Here is a 22093-nt window from a genome sequence, read left to right on the forward strand (position 1 = left end):
GTGAAATAACCCATTCTTCACCCATGAACGTAGGCATAATTGCTGACCACTTAAATCGTGTTATCTTTAATCCTACTTATCGTTTTCACTTTTCTTGATAGCTCATTTATCTAAAAAAACACACATATAAAGAGAGGAATGCATTGATTTTACCTGACGAGGTCAAGCTCGCCTAGGCAAGGTTTGGCCGACAAGGCTCGGCCTCGCTGGTAGCTAACAACGCTCCGACAAGGTCGCCAGCCAAAGAAAGAAGTAGAAGAAGAAAAGGAAAAATAAAATGGACTTGATTCGAGAATTATTCTCACGAACAAATAGGCAATTTTTTATACTTTTTAATCTTGTTCCAAATCTATTTTAGGAACACATTGTTTCTTGGAATAAAAAGTTACCAAACAAATTTATATTCTTTTTTTTTTTTTTTTTTTTTTTAGGAAACAAAAAATAGAATCAGGTACTGTCACAAAAAGTAAGTGAAGCTAGAGGGAGGATTTTGGAATCGAAGGAAAGAATTATGTAGAGGAAAAAATTGTATGCCTCTATTACTTTGTAATCTCTGTACAAGTTGTATTTAATTACAAAAGAAGAATCAATAAAAGGAAAGTAAATATTCTCTAATCTTTCTAATCCTAAAATAAAGATGATTTCCTATCAATTTACAATTGATACAAAGCTGCTAAATCATATCTTCCAACAGGTACTATTTGATCAGTTTAATAAACAAACTCTTATTCTCCATCTTTTTCAAATTTGACATGAAAGTCTAAGGGTAACGTGCTTCTTAAATATAGGGCTTGAGTAAGATTCATATCGTATTGTGAATAGTGCAATCTGATGGCTCATAAAAATCTAATCTCATACAGATACAAGTAAGAAAGTGTATGCACAGGTCAAATAAATGGGATTGTTTATTTCACCATCAATGGGCAAAAGCAAATGTAGTGAATGAGGTTTTCGTGCGGTCAATAATTAATATTGCCAATATTAATCTTCTTGCTTTCAATAAATTATTAAGTTAGGTTGATTAGTGCTTTCACGATAAATGATTCCACAGAAGAAGATGTAGATGCTAAAATTGATCAAAGAGTTTTTCTTAAGCTCGGTCCATTTGCACCAAACTTGAAGTCAATTCTAACATATCGACTTGTTCGTCAACATTATTCGTATCTTTTCTTTTCCTTATTGCCTCTTAGTCCTTGTTGACGCTCTGTCAATACTCATCTTCCCATGTCTCTACCTGCCAAGTCAAGTTAGCTTTGCTCTCGATCAAAGCTTCAAGCGAAGGAGGGTCGTACGGAGGAGGCAGGGAACAAGGCGATGCTCGTCTCGGCGACTTCACCATTGAATCCAACATGAACTTCTTGTATGTCCCTTTCGTGGGGCACGCCATTGTCTCTGAGCATAGCTCAACAGCACCTTTTGGCACGGTGGGCTTGTACCTGAAAAGCTTCGCGTATTCATTAAGCAAGTGATACATGTAATCGTAGACATGCTCCATCTTTAGATCCTCATATATGAAGCGGCTCCCGGCTTCACCAATGGCCTTTGCCTGTAATCAGACATCGAGAACGTATCAATTCTGGATTGGCACGCAGCTTAGGCCTGAGCGACCACGGAACAAACGAAGGGAGAACGAACCTTCTCGGTATGATTGTTGCCCCACTCGACGGCAACCTTGAGGGAGGTGCACTTCTTGTTGTCCCGAATCGGCCAATAATGCTGCAACGGAACGAGGCCTCTGGTGAAGAAATCCATGTACTGAGGCTTGATTAGCAAGGTCATGGAGTTGCATGCCAAGATGTACTTCTCACTCACGGACCACGCCTGGCCTTCGATGTATATTTTGTATCTGTTGTAATTATTAGATTAACCATTACAGTAATGTCATTGAGGTTGATAACAAAATTAAGACGAACATATTTTTCAGATACAGAATCAGATTTAGAGAATTCTGTACCGGTGAGTGCACTGATCCGCTAGATTGGAGTCTTTATACCCCTGTTTAGTTTCTCGACCCCAGTCCTAGCATCAATCGATGAACCGTGATTAGTCGTATTTTTGGTCATTTGGCAGTGCATCATGCTAAAGGCATCAGAACTTACAATTCCTAGTTTGAAACACTGGGTTTCTGTAGAAGACAGTCTTGCAACTTTCTAAACATTACCTGAATGTAAACCCGAGTGTTCCAGTCATGTTCCTTTGTAACGTTACACTTGAGAAGGTCTTTCCTGGCTTGAGCCACGTACGGATTTCCTCTCCAGTAAGCGTATGGCTTTCTGTCCGACCATGGTGTCCTCTTATTGCTTTCTTCTATGTCTTTCAACACATGTTTCCATGGCTTTATATTCGTCTCGACCCTACAATTCAGTTAGATAACCCTTTCGATCAAGCATGCCTACAAACATAGCCAACTAAATCAAACTTCAAGATAACGAAAGACAAATCAATCCAAATGACAGCATCTACACATGCATAAGCACAAAGTATTAACAAAAGCTCAAGGCGAAAGAACTTAATAATAAGTACTGCCGGCAATTTTGGACTCTAGGACGATGAATGTAGTGGAATGTGTGCCTTTGCAATTCTCAGCCCGAGTAAAACCCTGTTCATTTTCCGTTGTAGTGCATGGAATGAGAATTTGGGAATGCAATTCCTAAATATTAATGAGATAGAATTCATTACCATCCCCAAAAAGACCAATCTGGGAACACAAGGTCCAATGTCCTCCGATGTCTGCAGTATCCAAACAATGGTGGAGGGCCTGGTTTGGGATGGGGAAAGTCCTTAGATTGGACGATAGGCCGATCGTTGCAATTGAACATCAGCTCCAAATCAGGAAGATCTCCAGGGTACCATCTGAGAAGCTGTAGCATACCCCACAGAGTGAACACGTCCCTGGTCTGATAAGCTGGCTTAAACCTCTCCAAGTAGACCTTCCCATCCAAAATCACTAGATGGAAATGTGCATCCTGTCGAGCTCTCTCGACCATGTCCTTGGTGATCCCGATCTCTTTCCATGGCCGTAGATCTTCGTGGATCCATCTGAAGAACGATGGGCATTCATTGCCAGGTATGCGATGATAGAGATGGCGATCATGGGTCTGTTTGGTCGGATAGTTCGCGGGACAAGTTTGAGTCATGTTCCATTCTGTGCATTTAAGAGGGATATCTGGTGCTTTTGATGTAGTAAATATTGATATCTGAAAAGGACCTGAAAAGTTGGACTGGAAGGCACAACGCAATCTCTTGCTTTAGTCATCACATTCTGGGAAATGGGACTGTAGCTCAAACTCAAATTAGGATGTACTAATCTCTTACAATCATGGTAAATAGTTGCTTCAAATGATTTAGATTACATCCAAGAAAAGCATATCCAATTAAAGCAATGTTATCTGAGCACGTTCGGCACAACTTACTGTGTTGATCCAACAGGCAAAAACTAGGGCGCTTATGAGGAGGAAAACGAAGGATGAGAGGACGGCTGGAGAGGCAATCGACTCACGCTTCTTCAGCCTCGAATGTGCTTCTACTGTCGCCCTTTTGATTTGCATTGTCACTGATATTCACCGCTAATTACCAAAGGAAAGAACCGGCTTTATATGACAGAACAAAGTGGGAACTGCCTTTCATACTTCATTACATGAAGTTGTTGTGGTAGGAGAGGTATTTGAGGTTGAAACCGAAGAAGAAAGACTCAGAAAGTAACGTTTTCTTTGAGGATCACAGAAAACTATGCAACTGTCTAATAATTGAAAAAGTTTCCTTTCAACATTCGAGTCAAAGATCATTTATTATTCTACATCATCGACAGCGATAAATAAGAATCGAGATTCGAGATAACTTAATGAATGAGTGTGTGTCCAAAGTGTACTTATCATCTGATACAACAGGAAGTTTTATTTTGACGAGCTCATAGACCTGTCAAGAGATTTGATGAGCCTCACACGAGAACTACCAAATTAATTATGAGGAGACTTGACAAGCTCACTCTGTTTGGGATATAATCTATTCTAAGATACAAATCAGGCCTCTCTACATCTTATCATAATTTATCTGAAAATAGTTTTCTAGGGTAAAGTTTTTCGTTAGTCAAAAGTGGTTCGAGATAAACACATATATCCATCATGTTACGTAACCACCCAATGGGGATGGGAAACGTGTTGACTCGAAGTCACTTGGCTAAAAAAAAAATACGCTAGGAAAGAGTCCATCTATTTATTAAAAATACAAATCCTGAACCGGTGAAAAGATAGAGTTGACTGTTCCGTGGCATTAAATGTCTGGAGGCGACGAGGTGTGACCGGGTTTAGATGGCCAGCAGGGAGAAAATATTGGGTGGGTTTAACCCAACACGTAGGCGGTGGGTTAAACCACTCAGCGGTCGACGCGTGGCGCCACGTTGGTGAGGGCGTCAGGCGTTCAAAATTCGCGCGGGCCGACCACTCTGACACTCCCTCTGCTCTGTTCTGCTCTGCGATGCCTGCGCCTGTCAAAATCGTCCTCTCTCTCCTCTCTCTCTCCCCGTTCTCCGTTCCGTTCCGTTGCGGGGAGAACAAAAGCCTTTACGAAAGCCGCTTCTCTCCCCTCCTCTGCTCTCTCTCTCCATTCTCGCCGACGATCTCTCTCTGTCCATTCTCGACTCCGACGCCCCGCCGACGACCTCGCCTCCGCCTCCGCCTCCGCCCCCAACGCCCTCTCGCGACTCCGACGCCCCCGACTCAAGCTGGTTGCCTCCGACGCCTCCGACGCCACCTCCTCCCCCGACACCCTCTCGCGACTTCGACGCGCCCGACTCAAGTCGGTTGCCTCCGACGCCTCCGACGCCCCCGACGCCGCCTCCGCCTCCGCCCCGACGCCCTCTCGCCACTCCGTCGCCCCCGACTCCGACGCCGACGCCCACCTCCGCCTCTGCCTCCGCCGACACCCTTTCCACCTCCGCCGAAGCCTCGACCGATCGTTCGGCTGGGGACTCTGCTCATATCTCACAGCGTCATCGTCAGGTACCGCAGTAGCTTCTTGATCTTTGATTATTTCTGCTCGTTGTTATTCGGGCGAATCTGTTCCGGCGACTCGAGCGCGAGCTGACCTTGTGGACTTCTTCGCAGTGTCATCTGCTGCATTGCTGGGGTTCTGGCTCTGCTTTTGCTGCTGATTCTCACCAAGAACACCTACATTCCAGGTGAGCGCCGCTTCCGATTCCTTTCTCCACTCACTCGCTCATGACCAACCGGCCTGAAAGTGAACGTGCTTTCCCGGGAGATTCGAACTCTCTATCGAGTGAACGTACCTCGAGGTGTCGGCAGAGGTTTGTGCTGCTCGGTGCGCAATATTTGAAAGAGCGGTGGCGGCTTTAGGTTCAGACTATGCCGCGATATGCATTTTATTTTTTGAAAATTTAGTGTGGACTTAGGAATGCTTGTGAAATTTGAATCCGTGATGGAAATCATGATGATCTTGCTGGAGTGGTATGTGATGAGTGGCCAAACAAATTTTGTGGTTCTTATGCTTTTCTTGGCCAAGCAAATTTTGTGGTAATGTGCTATTGCGTAAGCTTGTCTGTTCCTGTAATCTTGTCTCTGCCGTGACAGGTTTGATACAGTAGGTTAGATTCTATAGCCAGAAACGGAGAGGGAAAGCAAATAGGTTCTGTTGTGAAAATCAAAGAAGTGCACGTCGTTTGTCGGCTAAGGAAGTTTTGTGTATTTAGGATCTGTCATTTTCCGTGTTACGACACTTTGGGCTTTGATTGCCCACTATATCTGCAAATGAAAATTCAGGGGTGAGAGGGAAGCAACAAAAAGTGCTTTTCCCTCACTAAAAAGACTTGGTTTTGTAGAACCTGTGCGGTTGATTTCTTATATTGTGAGCCCTTTGGTTTCCTTTCAAGTCACTCACGCCATGCGGTCACTTCGAGTGTCAAGTGCCTTGCTGCTTCCATCAAGTGGTCCTGGCTGAATTATCTTCCGGGGAAGACAACTAGGCTTGTGAAATCTCATGCCTGACAGGACAATTTTGCATGACACTTCTGACCTGCATGTCAAGAGAAAACGCAAGGTAATTCTGATGCTTCTGAGAGCAGAGTATTGTCATCACTTTTGATATAGATTTAGGGTGACCAAAAATGTCATTTTGTTGCAGATTGAAGAAGCCCAGATCGCAAGGGAAGTTGAAGTTAATGAAAACTGAATTCGCAAAGCACTAGAGAAAGAAAATATTTTGAGGAGAAAGGTTTTCATTTATCACTTAAGGATATGTGAACTTTGTGGAGAAAACTTAGGCATGTACTGATATCCTGTATTTTTCTATTGCAGGCTGAGGAACGAATGAGGAAAGAGATGGAAAGATTTGATCGTGAAAGAAGGAAGGAAGAAGAAAGGTTGATGCGTGAACAGCAGAGAGAGGAGGAGAGATTGCTACGTGAGCAAAGGCGAGAATCAGAGCGACGGGAGAAGTATTTACAGAAAGAATCTATTAAGGTAAGTACTTGAGCTTGATATTGCATTTTCACTAGTTAGTTTCTTTTGCTTTATTTGATCGGTTAAGCAGCACCTCTTCTTTTCTTTTTCTTTACCAACTTCTCTGGTTTTTTGCTTGGAAGGCGGAGAAAAAGAGACAAAAGAAGAGCTTCGTCGAGAAAAAGAAGCAGAGAGACGAAAAGCTGCAGTGGAGAAGGCCACTGCTGGCAGAATTGCCAAGGAATCCACGGAGCATATGGAGGATGAACAGCTGGAGTTGATGGAATTGGCCGTTGCAAGCAAGGGGTTGCCTTCAATCGTTAATCTCGATCATGTCACTATGCAGAACCTTGAGTTGTTCAGAGGTAGGTTTTTTATAGCGATTACTGTTAAGACCAGTTTCACTCCATTGATTCCTTGATTGTGTGATATTGTTGTTTTAACTAGGATTCTATGGCAGCTAAGAGAAGCTTTTAAATTCCTATGCTCTGTCTTTATCGTGTACCTTAAATTCAGTAAAAAGGAAATAGGGCCTGATCCTTTCTAGAAAATTTACCGGTGTTCCATTGTTGTCAAGAATAATTCTAGATATACTAAAGTTATACAATTACCATCATACTAAATGATGTTAACATTGGATATATGAATGAGTCACCACGAATTCCAAGATTTCCGCGGTCTTTAGATGGTAGTAATAAGCACTTGAAAATGAACAAAAACAAGACCACAATTGATTGTGCTGGAAGTGAAAGGAAGCTGTCAGAAGAACATGAAGATGCTGATTCGCGTAGTATGGTGGTTTTCTCGAAGAGTCAGTCAACTCCTACTGATCTGAGGTCCGTCCATGATGTTAATGACATAGCCAAAGGAGAAGAAAGAGTAAAAATACCATTGGTTAACAAGATTGATGAGCAGTGTCCACCATCCTTTCACTACATACCTCATAGCCTCACTTTCTCTAGTGCTTCTATCAATTTCTCCCTTTCTGAGATCGAAAATGAGAATTGCTGTTCAAATTGTTATGGTGACTGCCTGCCTTCTCCAGTACCCTGTGCTTGTGCATGTGCAAATGGGGGTGAGTTTATATACACTGTGAAAGGTCTTGTAAAGGAAGCTTTTTTGTTGAAGTGTATTTCTGTCAATCGTGACCCTAAAAAGAGCCACCACTTATATTGTCCGGAATGCCCTCTAGAAAAGTCAAAAGATAACAACATTTTAGAACCGTATACGGGCCACCTGAAGAGAAAATTTATCAAACAGTGCTGGAGAAAGTGTGGTTGTGGTAAACATTGTGGCAATCGAGTGGTGCAGCGGGGCATAAGTTATAATATGCAGGTGAAGAATTGTTTTCGTGTTATTTTAAAGCTTTTGCATGTTGTAGCTCTACTGTCATAATTGGACCTTGTGGTGATTATCATTCTTAAAAGTGTTCCAGTTACTACTGCAGTGAGTGACTTTGTTTCGAACCCTTAAGCTTAAGCCTGTACTCTTTTGTGACTGATTTTGTCCTTTAGGTGTTTATGACGCCTGAAGGAAAAGGGTGGGGTCTGCAAGCACTGGATGAACTGCCTAAAGGTGCATTTGTATGTGAGCACATAGGTGAAATCAAGGAAATGCATGAGCGAAATTTGAAGAAGGGTGACGCTGCGAAACGTACTTATCAGGTGCTCCTTGATTCTGATTGGAGCTCCATGTGTGTGAAGGATGATGAAGCTCTTTGTTTGGATTCAACGACCTTTGGAAACATTGCTAGGTTTATCAACCATAGGTATTTGTTTGTTTTGAGAAGTAGCATTCTTATGTTTATTTGGTTTTTGAGCTCTTAGATTGTTATTGCATCTGCCTTTAAGATGGAAATTCCTCAATATTGGATGGTTTAATTCGTAAACGTAGCTCCTGGCAGAAAGTTCACTTTTTAAGCATAAGTCCTTTGGTCTAAAGCTTTGAGAATCCAACTTTCAGCTGCGCATTGCAAGCTTATCTCCTAAAACAGCATAAAAATTCAAGACACCTGGAAAGGATTTCCCCTATTCATTCATCGTAGAACTCATGTATTAAACCTGGTGAAACTGAGTAACGAGTACCGTCTCGGAAAGACTTGCTGTTGCATCATTGCTTTTAAAGTAACAAGGAACAATCTCGATACTTTGAATGTTGATTTGCAAGGGTTTTTTGTTCAGCTATACAACCTCATACTTGAATACAGCCCTGGAAGGTTAGCACTTCTATGTTGGGTGCTCAGTACCTTGCTGTCAAGTTTGTTTTTTGAGGTCATGTGCTCATGCACTTTGAGTTACCAGATTTTATTATAAACTATAGCTCTAAATGCAGATGACTTTGTTCGGAGATAAAATAGTGATCTATTTCTCATGACCACAACACTTTTAACTATAATTAATATCTGATGTCTGAAGCAGAGATCATATCCTTGCTGTCAAGCTGGTTTTCTAGACTCATCTGCTCATGCACTTTTGTTCACATGATTTTCTCTATAACTGCAGTCCTAGATGTTTGTCTTTCTCCCTTTGTATGGTTACTCATTGATATCTGATGGCTCAAGCAGAGATCAGGGTGAGGTGCTAGCTGAAGCTCTAAAGATGATGCTGTGCAATGATAGGCACTCACTTGACATGCAGAAGGCTGCAGCGTTCATAAAGCGTTTAGCCACATTCTTGTTATGCTTTGAGTCTGCAAAGTCCATGGCTGGTACCCTCTTGGTATCCCATGCCAATTATTTATTTCCTTGATACTAAGATTATCATTCTAATTGGTTACTTGTTTGCCCTTACTCGCAGCCTTGGTCACTTTAAAGCATCTCCTATTAAATGCCGGTTTTTGTTGGAAAATGATCCTGGAGGTGGCTCAGTATCAGGTTCTGTTGCAGTAAGCAATTTACTGCTTCCATGCAGAACCCTTAATTGATGCATGATATGTTGGATTTAAAATGGAGATGAAGGAAGTAAGGCTGAAAAGAGAAGTGTCTCCTTTCTCCGTGATGCAATTTTGGGTGCATAAGAGAGATGAACACATGCTGTCAAGGTTCAGGAAATCTCGTCTCTTGATGTACTTTTAAAGGATGTCATTCATCCCAAGGTATAAACTCCTTTCTCTTTTGCAGGTCCAGAAGGTTCTAAAATTCCACCAATGGAAAAGTCTCAAAATGCTTTAACTATTGGTCCATCATTACGACTTCAAGGATTGTTAGTACCGTTCTTCTCTTTCAAACGGCCATCCCTTGGTCAAGAGAATCAAGTTACCTCCATACCTTCACTGAGATATCTCGCACATTTTATGCTTTTTAAATTGATTATCAAAAAAGAAAACATTCAGATTTTTGCCCACTGTATGTGTTATTTCGAATTGCATGATCTCTGTGATTTAATTGTATAAAGTACAATTTGAGATGGAAATTGCTATTAAAATTTTTGAAATAGATGAGCGTTGACGTTGCAGAGATGAATTCTAAATGCCCCCAACTGCAATGCATGAGCTTAAAGCTTTGAGTCATAATTATTAAGCATTTTGTTATAGGTCAAAGTTCTCAACAAACTTGCTTCAGCTCGAGCTTCAGGAGCAGGTAGTAGCAGCAGAGTCTTGACAGATTTGGTAGAGGGTCTAGAAGAAGCAGCTGTTGCTGTAGAATTGAGGTTGAAGATCAACCAGAGTCATCCGGACTTAAAGGGAGGGTACGTGGTTTCTTGGTTTCTAGCAATGTCGTTTTCTTTTTCCTTCTCTAAGATCCTGATAGTGTAGAGGTTACAGATCTTTCTGAGACTATGGAGAGGCAGTGTTGAAGCACTTGGAGAACTCTATTGATTTGGACCCAAAGCTTCAGAAAGCTCCAGTAAATTATGAAGGAGTAAGTTTTGAATCGATCAAGTTATTCTTAATAGATTGGACCTCATCATTTCAGCAGCTATTTATATTGTGTATTATCGTGTTCATATGCTGAGGAGACAAGTTAATGCTCTAATTCTCAATTAAAGTACATACGTTCTGAATGCTCCTGGGGATGATTGCTGCTTAAATAGGCCCGGGTATCTGGGTTTGGAGGATGGTTCCTTTTGAGGCTCTTGCTTTATGATCCTGTTCTTCCTCTTAACATTGAGGTAGAGGAATCTCTTACACAAGCTACCATAAAAATGATTTTATTGGATTAAGAATTCAAATCAAAATTTACCTACTGTAGGCACCAACTCACGATGACGCTGTAAAACTTGGACTTGCCGTGCTTGGGGCTATTAAGGAGTTTGCAGCTTTGGATACATCCGCTTTAGACAAGTTTGTTCAAGTATCATGAGCCGATGATGCAGAGCGCTTTGGTACAAGTATCTTTCGGCACATTATACTGGCAGTTAAAGTCGGCTTTTGCGTCTACCTCTGTACAGTACGTATAATCAGTGCGTCAATCTCTGATTCTGAGGAGGTCCATTTTCCAGATGGTTTTCGTCACTGGCACTCAAAATACTACTTGATGGCTATGTTTACTTTAGTTTTTACTTGATAAATAAGAAACGTTCTTCGACTACAGAATTTTTCGGAGGGATGTTTGAAGTTGTGATGCAACTAGTTTTTCTCGTTTTTATAATGTTCGATTAATTTTGATTGCGTGTATAACCTGATCATTGTTCTTTACATGGAATGTGCATTTTCTGTGCTTAAATGTTGTGATGTTTCCCAAAGACATCCCACGCGTCTAATGTTTGTAATGATGAAGACTCATACTGGATGTCTTGATGAACTGACCTAAATCTCTTGTGTCCAACAACTTTGGCTCACGTCCCGTTTCTTTCTGGTTCATGAAACTATTTTCTGAGCGTGAACTTAGTATTTGGGAGGTGGAACAGAGGCTGTCTCTTCCAAGATACTGATTACTTGCCCCGCGGTTGATCTAATATTGAGGTCAAGCGCCATGTACCGCGCCAAATGGGGATCACATCCTCTGAGATTGTAGGCTATGTCATAAAGAGTCGAGAGTTTATCGCGGTTCACAGTGCAAAGGTTTTTTAGTTTCGTCTCTCTTTTACTTTGTAGTGATGGCTGATGATAGCAATGAGGTTCCGCATGATGAAAGCCACCGCATGAACAAGACTATTATTGTACTTCAGCAAAACATACCGAAGCAGAAATTCCAGGAGTTGTCATGTGTGGAATCTCTGCTACTACACATGACAGTCTTCCTACCCATTGTTTACTGTTCTTGACATTAGACAATGCCGCCTTATTGCATACTCCAGGGATTCTTTGGATGTTAATGTTCATTCAATGGATTGGGTCTATAAATGATTACCTTATTGTATTCTGAAAAATCAAAATGAGGAGAAACATGAAAATCATGAGAGCCGCTATAAGGACTTAATGGGGAAAAAATAACTATGGGGGGAGAGGGAGGAGAAACATGAATCCTGGATCGAGGCAAAGTATTCACCTTCTTAACTTGTATGAATTTATTGGAAACGAGCATTTGATTCAGGCAAAAAGCAACATAATAAAGTACAGAACCTCCTCTCAGCACCACTTGATTATCGTTCCGCTCTAGCTCAATACTACTACAAAACACGAACGTCACAGCCAAAATCGCAGAGCAAGACTTGCAAATCATGCTCAGCGGCTATGAATGATGAAAGACATACATATGTAGTACCATAACTCACACCCACATTACAACTTGAGGAAAACGAACTCCTCAATTGCAAAGATGTCCTCGATCCTCTTCAGAGTCTCCTTGCTGGGCTGGTCATCAACTCCAATTGCCATCACGGCTTTGCTTTCGCGGTACCAACGCTCATGAAATTGACATTGACATTCTCTTCTCCCAAAATGCTTCCTACTGTGCCAATCATACCTGGCTGATCAACTTGCCTGCACAATATGATGCTTCCCTCCAAGCTCACATCCACTTCGAAAGATCCCACCTTTGTGAGATGTGGGATCCCATCCTTCACCCGCCCCTCAACCGTGATCTCCCCAGAATCTGAAATGGCGCTGGCAAATCTTGATTCCACATTTGCAATCTGAACCTGGACATACTCAAGAGGACTCTCTGGTGAACCATCTAAGATGACCCGCTCCTCTGTTATTCTCAGTCCTCTCTGCTTAGCAGTAAAATCTGCATTGACCAAGTTCACAAAGACATCGGATATGGGTTCAATTATACCCTTAGTAATCATACGGAGTAGTCTAGTGTTGAGATCATCAGGTGCTCTTGTAGAAGCATATGTCACTTTTATGGTTTTTACACCACTCCCACCCCCAACTAATTGAACGGCCAGTCTCCCAAGCTTCTCAGCAAGTACAACAAATGGTTTCAGCTCTGTAAGAACCTGCAGCTAAAAAGGAAATGTATAAAGAACTCAAGATTTATGTTACTCAAGCATATCTTGAGCCAAGTTCTGCCTTCTGGATCTTAAACAAAGCACCCTCAGGCATCAAAATCGTCATTACAGTCATTCAGAGTTACTTGTCTATCACACCACATTATTGACCCACTTCCTAAAGGAATCGACCAAGGGGAAGCATCTCTTACAGTCTTCAAAAGCTCACTTCCTCTGCTCATCTTGTACCGAGAGGAAGCTGGATTTGGGCCAAAGCCAAACATCAACGAAATTAAACAATTGTATACATATCGGATGATTCCAATCAACCACCTCAGTAAAAAATGTTTGCCAGAAAAGATCAAACTTCTACTGAGCACTGACAATCATTCTCCTCCACGGTACATATCAAACAATTGGACCAGCATATTTTACGGTCCTCAAAATCTCACTTCCTCTATTCATCTCATACAAAGAGGAAGCTGGATTTGGGCCAAAGCCAAACATCAATGAAATTAAACAATTGTACACATATCAGAAATTTGCAATTGATAGCCTCAGAACAAATCTTTGCCAAAAAAAGATCAAACTTCTAGAGAGCACCCATAGTCATTCTCCTCCAAATCACACATCAAGTAAGTTCCATCACAACAATTATGCATCAGAACCCAAGCCATGATAAGATATGTCAAATACTGAGAGCACATATATTGAAGATCGAGAGGAAACAGATTGGAGGATAAAAAGTTAGAAGTAGACCAAGAGATGCCAAACAGCCAAGTTGTAGAAAAAGTTCTTGATACCTCAGCAGGAACCATCGGCACATTGACAGCAGTAGCAGCCAACTCTCCTTTTAGAGCTCCAATGACAGCTTCAGCAATTTCAATAGCCACTCCTTCGTGGCATGTCAAGTGACCGTTTTATATGCTTTCTAATAATATAGAGAAAGTTAAAGTTGGGTAAATTGTAACTGTTCACAAACCTGTGCTTCTGTGGTACTGGCTCCAAGGTGTGGGGTCACCGTGACTCTCTCGTGTTGTACCAACTCGCTGTCCTTCGCTGGTGGTTCCTCCGTGAAGACATCAAGTGCTGCCTGCAACAAGGCTACTATGTGCTTCACCTCCCAAGGCAACAAGAAGGAAACTCAACATTTCAGATATCAGATAGCAATACCTGAGCAACAATTCCAGCATCCAATGCCCTCACAAGAGCTTCTTCATCAATCACTCCTCCACGAGCAACATTGACAATTCGAACTCCTTTCTTCATCTTTGCAAAAGTCTCATCATTGAGAACCTTTGATGTAGCAGGTGTCAGGGGCATGTGTAATGAAATGAAATCTGCAGTTGCTATGGCTTCATCAAAGCCCACAAGTTCCACCCCCACCGCGCGTGCTTGATCTGCGGGGGCATAAGGGTCATGTGCAAATCACATGCATACCAAGACCTTTGGCACGACGTGCGACTTCTGATCCAACCTTTCCAAAACCCATAATGGCAAGCGTTTTCCCAACAAGGGACACACCCACATATTTGTTTCTTTGCCACTTTCCTGCATCAAGCAAAACAACCATATGTCAAAGACCAACATTGGTATAGCCTTAAGAAAATGTTGGCAACTCACTTTGTCCCCTATAAAACTTAAGCATTGACATAACTAAGGAGGCAAAATCCAAAAAACCCGCGCACCTCCTACCAATAGTAGCATGACAAGCTACTTTAGCTCTTGTTTACTGATTGCACAACTCAATTATTCTTCTAGTTTTGCTTTATGGTATGATGTTGAGCAAACATGCATAGTCGTTGAAATTGCTATTCATATTGATCGTGCAGTGCCAAAGGTCAATTCCTTATCTCTAAAGACTTGAAGGCAACCCCTTGCTTGCAGCGGCCAATTCCAAATCTCTCCAGCTGTTCGTCCTCCATAAGCTCCATGGATTCCTTGGCAATTCTGCGAGCAGTGGCCTTCTCCACTGCAGCTTTTCGTCTCTCTTCTTCTTTTTCTCGACGAAGCTCTTCTTTTTGTCTCTTTTTCTCCGCCTTCCAAACAAAAAAACCAGAGAAGTTGGTAAAGAAAAGAGAAAAGAAGAGATGCTACTTAACCAATCAAATAAAGCAAAAGAAACTAACTAGTGAAAATGCAATATCAAGCTCAAATACTTACCTTAGATTCTTTCTGCAAATACTACTCCTGTCGCTCTGATTCTCGCCTTTGCTCACGTAGCAATCTCTCCTCCTCTCTCTGCTGTTCACGCATCAACCTTTCTTCTTCCTTCCTTCTTTCATGATCAAATCTTTCCATCTCTTTCCTCATTCGTTCCTCAGACTGCAATAGAAAAATACAGGATATCAGTACATGCCAAAGTTTTGTCCACAAAGCTCACATATCCTTAACACTCAGCACAACTCTTCAAAAAGGAAAAGGAGGAAAAGTGAGGGACAGGGAAAGAAAATCAGTCAATGTCCAAAGTTTTCTCTCGATCTTCTTCGCATTAACAAGTTTCAGTATCCTCTGTTTTCCGCATCCACTCTCATTCCATCCACTTTCCTTCATTTCGCAAACAAAGACTAAAGAGAGAATCGAACTAAAAGGAAACTCCTTTTGTCCCTTGTCACACTTTCATTGAGAACTCATGACGATCGGCGACCCAATGTGAAGGAAGATGGAAAGTATGATGACGAAAACAATGCCGAATACCTCCGATAAAACTCCAACATTCATGCAGAGAATATCCACTTAGGTTTAGTGCGATGGTTAATCTTTCTTTGTTTAATATCAGTTCTAAATGTGACCTTGTAAGCAAAGAAGGTTGTTATATTTAAACGAAATCAATGTCATGAGTTCCCACCCATTGTAAAACAAGGAAGTAGGTACATCGACCGAGCTCTAGTCAGTATGACAGTTGTCCTCCACGAATCAATCGAACAAGAATGCACACTAAACCACAGCGCTAATGAATCGCCAAGTCACACGGATTTGATAATTCAGGCTACCTTTCCTAATACATAACATGAGGAGGCAATTATATTGTTGATGCAGGGAATGACCTCTTAGTAAGACCAAGAAAAGGCTGCAGTGAATGAACGATAGAAAATGCTAGATCAGCGGAGATTGACTAATCAATGTGTGATATTCACTAATCGACCATATATAATAGAAAACTTCCCAGGGCAAAACTCTGTCAACATCCACGGCCATGTACCGTTCCAAGTGATTCACAGAACACACACCTCTCTCATTCTTCCTTCTTATAGCCAGCACGGAAGTAGACTCCATGCTATTTATTTGATACATGTACAAGCACGAACGTCGGCTAAAGGTTACCTTTATACCCAGTAGTGCCATTAACTGAAAAATGAACTCTGGGTGACCAGGCCAAGCCGCTCCTGTGACCAAGTTTCCATCGGTGAAGCAGCGATCGATTGGATCAGGTTCTAACCATGTGGCGCCGGCTAGTACCATGTCGAGCTTCACAGCAGGATATGCTGTACATTTCTTCCCTGCAACAAATCACGATGAATACACCGGTTATACCCTGATGATCTCAAGATACAATAACACAGAATGCCATTCAACTTCAGAAAATTTTCATGTCAAATGCTAAAACTCAACAGGGCCTCATATTCCACTGGCTCTAATTTCATTTCATCACACTTTAATACCACACCAATCTGTTGAAAAGCCTTATACATTTAAACTTAAATAGCAGATAAGGGACATGTGCCTATCTCCGTGACTTTTCTGATACATTCTACCTTAGTGTTCGATTGAAATGTGGAGAAGTTCACAATCACAGACGCCAAGAGTCGCAGTTAAAGTAGTCGCCACCACAAGAAGTTCCTCAAGATCATTATGAGCATTCTCAAAAGACCGATGAATTTATACAGAAACTCCTACAACTGCTACCAGATAACATGCTAATCAACAGTTTTGTCCCATTATTAATATCCATTATCCAGAAACAACCTTGAGAACACCAGCAGCAGCCAAAATCTGCTGCCCATGGCAAATGGAGGCAACTGGCTTCTTGGCCTCCATGAAATCCTTAACTAGAGCAATCACTTTCCCATCCAAGGCCAAATATTCTGGGGCACGACCTCCAGGGATGACAAGGGCATCATAACTTGAGGCATCCAAACCCTCAAAGTCAGCTGTAAGAGTAAAATCATGGCCAGGTTTCTCGTTGTAAGTCTGGTCACCTTCAAAATCATGAATTGCAGTTGGGCAAGTGTCACCACTCTTCTTCTTGGGGCAGACTGCATCAACATGGCACCCTAGAGCTTGAAGAGACTGAAAAGGTACGTATACCTCATAATCTTCCATGTAGTCCTATAATAGCAAGCCATGGGCAAAAGGTTTTATCAAACTCCGCTTAAACTGTATGGCCTCGTGACATGTTAAGTAGAAGCGAGCTCGTGACAAACCGCCCAAATTCATGCACAAGCGCAACTACTCATAATGTCTTTTGCTCCCTTTCAGATAAAGTATAAATTCAACAATATGAGCAATGTAACTCGTTTTTCCTATTTAGTCATTCTTTGATTGAAAAGTGAATTTGATTAGTTGAATAGCAGAAAAATAAAATAAGTTAAATGAACCATCCATCAAGGATAAGGATAAGTATTGGGTCCATGACAGTCTTCACCTGGAATTGCTTAAGAGTAACCAGCCACTTGGAAGGACTACTCCTCCTGTGACAACTAACCCTGACAATCATAGACTCACCTAGAACAGAGATCTGTAATGTTGTTTAAAACAGAATGGCGGTAATTGACCCATGAATTAGATGGAACCAAATGCGGATTTAACTGAGTGGCTCAACTGCTATTTTAATATAAAGAGCTAATCCAATGCAAGCTAGCACCAATTCTTTTCAGGAAATATTTCTCTTGAATAATATTTTCACATATCATAATTACCATACTTCACTTCCATAACTCAAATACCGCTGACTCATCTGTACCACCAGTTCAGACAAGGACACAAGTAAATTCAACTAATCATCCCAATTATGTAATTAACCTGTATAAGCTCAATAAAATGTGTTACAATCCAAAATGACATCACTCTGCACTTTTGCCGTCCATAACTCACTCTCTTGAGAAACTAGAAGCTTTAATTGACAGCCAAACAAAATGCACCGGAAAATGAAAAAAAAAAAATTGAGTAATTTATTTGAAAACATTTTCAGACAATACTCTTGGAGCACATTCCAATACCGATATAGAGAGGTTCGGAAGTATCCAGTGATCCATAGCAGAGAACCAGCTCCAAAAAGCTCAAGTAAATAGAAAAGATGGATTACTAGTCAGTTGAAAAGAAATAGAAGCAGGAACACAAGTCATATACGCCATTACTGCCCAAATGTTCAGTAAATTCTCAACACATACCCCACATAAAAATAAGATCCGTTTTTCCGACCCAGTAATGCTGCTGCCCAAAGCCTTCACAAAAGACTGGATGAACTCAGGATGTCCAGGGTATGCAACCCCAGTCACAAGATTGCCATCAGTAATACAGTGTGACAGGCTCTCAGGTTCAACCCAGTGAGCACCTGCAGCAATCAGTACAGGTCCCACAGTAGGATATGCTGTGCACTTGCAACCTTTAACAATATTTGTAGCAGCCAAAATCAATTGGCTATGACAAATAGTGGTAATCGGCTTTCCAGCATGAGAAAATTTGCTGACGAAGTCTACAACAGATTGATCCATCGCAAGATACTCCGGAGCTCGTCCTCCTGGCATGACTAGGCCATCATAGTCACTGAATTCGATTTCAGCAAATGTGGCATTTAATGTAAAATTGTGCCCCCGAGACTCGGAATAAATCTGCACAGCGTAGAAGGTAAAGCTCAAAAAGGAGTAATTAACGCCTACAGATTGAGAAAAGACAAACCAATGTCCCAGCTCTTTAAGAGCTCAATGGAGATTAAAGATGATATATGTAAGCAATAAAAGAAATCTATGAGGCTGAAAGTCTGATATGTAAATTATCAAATGTTGTAGTATGGTTTCTTCTATATACACATGAGAAAAGAATTACATGAGTATTTTGATATTGTTAGTATAGATAGATGTTGAAATTATTAAAAAGTTCTCAGTAAACTGAGAAGATATTTTAAATACATCATTGATTTTTTCTTGTGTGTAAGAAAAATAAAAATGTCCATAATCTCCTTGCAATCCACATTACTTCCAAAACAAGCGCCGCATCTTTTGTAACAATGATATGTCCCCATACTGAATGCGTTTGTGAAAATAGAAAATCATACAACATCCCTTTGAATTCCTAGGCTACCACACAGAAATAGATACATTACAGGTTCTCACAGCAATTGGATAGTAGATTATTCCACGGATAACAGAAGTCCAAGGACTTGGATTGCTGAAACTAAAATACAGGTAATGACTTAACAAAATGCTTGAAGCAGAACGGGTATCTAGACGATTTTCCTAGTCAATGAGAGTTAGTTATGGACACTGAGATGTATAAGGCCAATGATAAGAAGACAAGTATGACTGTGAGATGTTGACATATGCTGTAAGGGCAAAGAGTGTTCTCTTTTTTTTTTTTTAACCCAAAAATATGAAGAGGACACTTTTTGAATGCTTTGAATTTCATGTGAGAACATGAAGAGACTTGTTCTAAATCATGCTATTGACATGACTGTCTTCTAGTTCAGTTAGGTCTTTCTATTTTCTTTTTGTACTTCATCTAATTTTAATATTTAATGTGAACTTAATGGGTAGCTTGAAATATTTTTCTATTTATACCAGTGCTTACTTATCACGTACTCTTTTTGGACATTAGTTTAATGACTATGATACAATGACATACATGCTCTTCAAGTAATAGCCTTTTCAACTCGATGTAGATCATGCTCAGCATTTCTAATTTAATTCATCCACCTCTGCAATATTCACATTGATGTAGAACAATCATAAATGCTTTATGAATTTCCTTTCTTTCTCAAGAACTTGAGATGAGATCACATGTAGATGCTCAAACAGCAGATTCTCACTGTCACCTAGTGTACCTGGGACTCATCTAGCACATTCAATATGATGTAGTTGACAATAACTACCAAGGAGAGAGAAGCGAAGTTTGACATGGCACATGAATTCAATCAATCATTCAACAATAACAGGTCTCATTAAAGTCTGCTAATATCAAGCGGAAAATCAACAAAACTAGGAGTAAGGTTTTATTCCCATCGGGGTTGGCAGTCATGTCATGTAACGCAGGCATCGCTAAGAAAGTGAAATTTCAAAACGCCCATTGTACTTTGGACCATTTAGAAAATGATCAGAGTATGTATATTTTTTTCAACTCAATCAGAGGCCATGTACTTCTCAAATAGGCGAAATAGCACTTCTGCAGGTCTTCTGCAAAGAGTCAACATCACTCATGATTGTTTCATCCCTTCCAGCACTATCTTCTTCATCATCATAACATATATCCTGGTCCTTTTCTTCTTCGACGAACTATATCAAAGGAATCCAATAAGAGAAGGTTAATATCGCATCATGGACAATGCACACTTACAATACTCAATCAATGACACGCTAGGGATGAACTTTCGATTAATGTGTCAACTAGTTGCACAAAATTCTCCAGGGCAACATGTAATTGGTTCCAGAAAATTTGTATATGCTGTTTTCATTTACATTTCAGAATGCGGCAGCTTCAAAAACATGTTTGGAAAGACACTGGAAATTATTTTACAACTTCGACAATGGAAAGCATGTTATGAATGAAAAAAGAGTTCAAAGCTAAAAATGACATTTTGGTGTATCCAGTATTTATTCATTCTAACAAAAGCACAGATCTTTGGAAGGAAAAAAGAAAAATTCTATTTTACAGCTTTGATGGAATACAAGCATATACTCCCATTTTTCATCCCGTTAGAGAATTTTCATTTTCATTCACACGTTTCCAAGAAAACAGAAAACAAAAATTAAAATACTACCAAAGTACTTCCACTTCCACTTCCAATCAAGGACCAAACATGCAAAGCCAGGATCCACAATGCAGGCAATTGGCCAGATATTATTTTGGCTTTCAGATGCAAGAGAATGAAGATGATCATGAGAAAAGGAGCTGACAGAAGCCAAGAATGACAAAGAGTAAAATCCATGGAAGGAATAAGACTAAATAGGCACACTCCTAAGTGGTCCAAGCATGAACCAGAATAATCAATTATGGTCAGCCACTAGGTCTAACACCAAATTAAGCAGTTGGACAACACAATGTTAACGATTTGCAAATCATCGTGAATCACTATACCTTGTCCATATCATCTTGCTCTTTTCTAGTAAACCCACTAGCAGCAAGTTCTTTGTCCAGAAAACCAACAGATTTGCTTATTGAATAAAAACAAGGTCTACTGCTTCCTTCTGAATCTTCCTCTGAATTCTACTGAGTGGAATCCTAATGCAAATGTGCTCCATCGTTATCCGACTATAAACCTTAACATGAATTCTACTGAGTGGAATCCAAAAGAAAAAGAAAAAACGAACCTCCGGACGTACGGGAGTCGCCAATGGGGTGCCTACGGTGGGGCTTGGGAAGGCGACGGCGGGAGGCGACGGCGTCCGCGTTCAGGAGCAGGGGGCGATTCGTGGAGGAAAGAGAGAGAGAGCAACCTTCGTTCGCGGAGAGGGAGGCCAAAACGCGATCAAGGGTTCGTCGGCGTCGGGGTTAGCCAGCAAGGGCGCTCCGCAGAGGAAAGAGGGAGAGAGAGGAGCAGAGGTCGCGAGAGGGAGGCGAAAGGGCGTCGGCGACGGCGTCAGGGGCGGAGGTGGAGGTGGAGGGGCGGAGCGTCGGCTTCGGCGTCGGCGTCGGCGTCCGCATCGGAGTTGGGGGCGACGGAGGCCACCGGCGGAGGGGCATCGGCGTCGTGGGCAACCAGCGGAGGAGAGCAGACGCGTCAGCGGAGGTGGAAAGGGCGTCGGCGTCGGCGTCGGCGTCGCGGGCAACCAGCGGAGGAGAGAGCCTCGGCGTCGGCGTCGCGGGCAACCAGCAGAGGAGAGAGAGCAGAGGCGTCGGCGGAGGTGGAAAGGGCGTCGGCGTCGCAGGCAACCAGCGGAGGAGAGAGAGCAGAGGAGGGGAAGAGCATTCGGAGAGAAGCCCTGCGATTTTGTTCTCTCGCAAAACGGAACGGAGAACGGGGAAAGAGAGAAAGAGAGAAGAGAGAGAGGACGAGTGGACATGTCGCAGAGGAGAGCAGAGGAGAGAGAGCGTCAGAGTGGTGGGCCCACGAGCGGCGCGCGCAAATTTTAAATGCCTGACATCCTCGCCTACGTGGAGCCACGCGTCGATCGC

General features: G+C 41.7%; 2 protein-coding genes, 1 long non-coding RNA gene and 1 pseudogene across 14 annotated transcripts; 1 reads left to right on the forward strand and 3 right to left on the reverse strand.

The window, feature by feature from the left end:
- Positions 1 to 1207: 1207 nt before the first annotated feature.
- On the reverse strand, positions 1208 to 3158 carry LOC104418812 (protein O-glucosyltransferase 1). The gene is made up of 5 exons (XM_010030263.3): positions 2680 to 3158; positions 2162 to 2354; positions 1955 to 2019; positions 1636 to 1846; positions 1208 to 1546 (listed from the first exon to the last, which is right to left on the reverse strand). Exons 1-5 carry the CDS (start codon positions 3135 to 3137, stop codon positions 1208 to 1210), a joined length of 1266 nt encoding a protein of 421 aa, XP_010028565.3. The 5' UTR covers positions 3138 to 3158.
- Positions 3159 to 5914: 2756 nt separating this feature from the next.
- Positions 5915 to 11006, forward strand: LOC104443816. Of its 12 annotated transcripts, none has more exons than XR_005546383.1 (13): positions 5915 to 6051; positions 6136 to 6225; positions 6309 to 6473; positions 6596 to 6817; positions 7967 to 8039; positions 8117 to 8220; positions 9016 to 9158; positions 9248 to 9491; positions 9571 to 9704; positions 9984 to 10138; positions 10215 to 10311; positions 10484 to 10561; positions 10642 to 11006. It is a non-coding gene; the product is annotated as an uncharacterized LOC104443816 (long non-coding RNA). The 12 variants fall into 12 exon arrangements; XR_005546384.1 differs by having other exon boundaries at positions 9571 to 9652; XR_005546387.1 differs by having other exon boundaries at positions 8156 to 8220.
- An 892-nt stretch (positions 11007 to 11898) lies between these two features.
- On the reverse strand, positions 11899 to 14444 carry LOC120288282 (annotated as a pseudogene).
- A 346-nt stretch (positions 14445 to 14790) lies between these two features.
- LOC104443815 (protein DJ-1 homolog D) lies at positions 14791 to 21363 on the reverse strand (the record flags this gene model as incomplete). The annotated part of the gene is made up of 6 exons (XM_039302487.1): positions 14791 to 14805; positions 14930 to 15091; positions 16091 to 16266; positions 16732 to 17095; positions 18157 to 18597; positions 21289 to 21363. Coding segments are annotated over 5 exons (1197 nt in total), but the record flags the coding sequence as incomplete, so codon positions are not given.
- Between the last annotated feature and the right edge of the window lie 730 nt (positions 21364 to 22093).

This window comes from Eucalyptus grandis, chromosome 9 (genome assembly GCF_016545825.1).
Source record: "Eucalyptus grandis isolate ANBG69807.140 chromosome 9, ASM1654582v1, whole genome shotgun sequence".
NCBI classification, from domain to species: domain Eukaryota; kingdom Viridiplantae; phylum Streptophyta; class Magnoliopsida; order Myrtales; family Myrtaceae; genus Eucalyptus; species Eucalyptus grandis.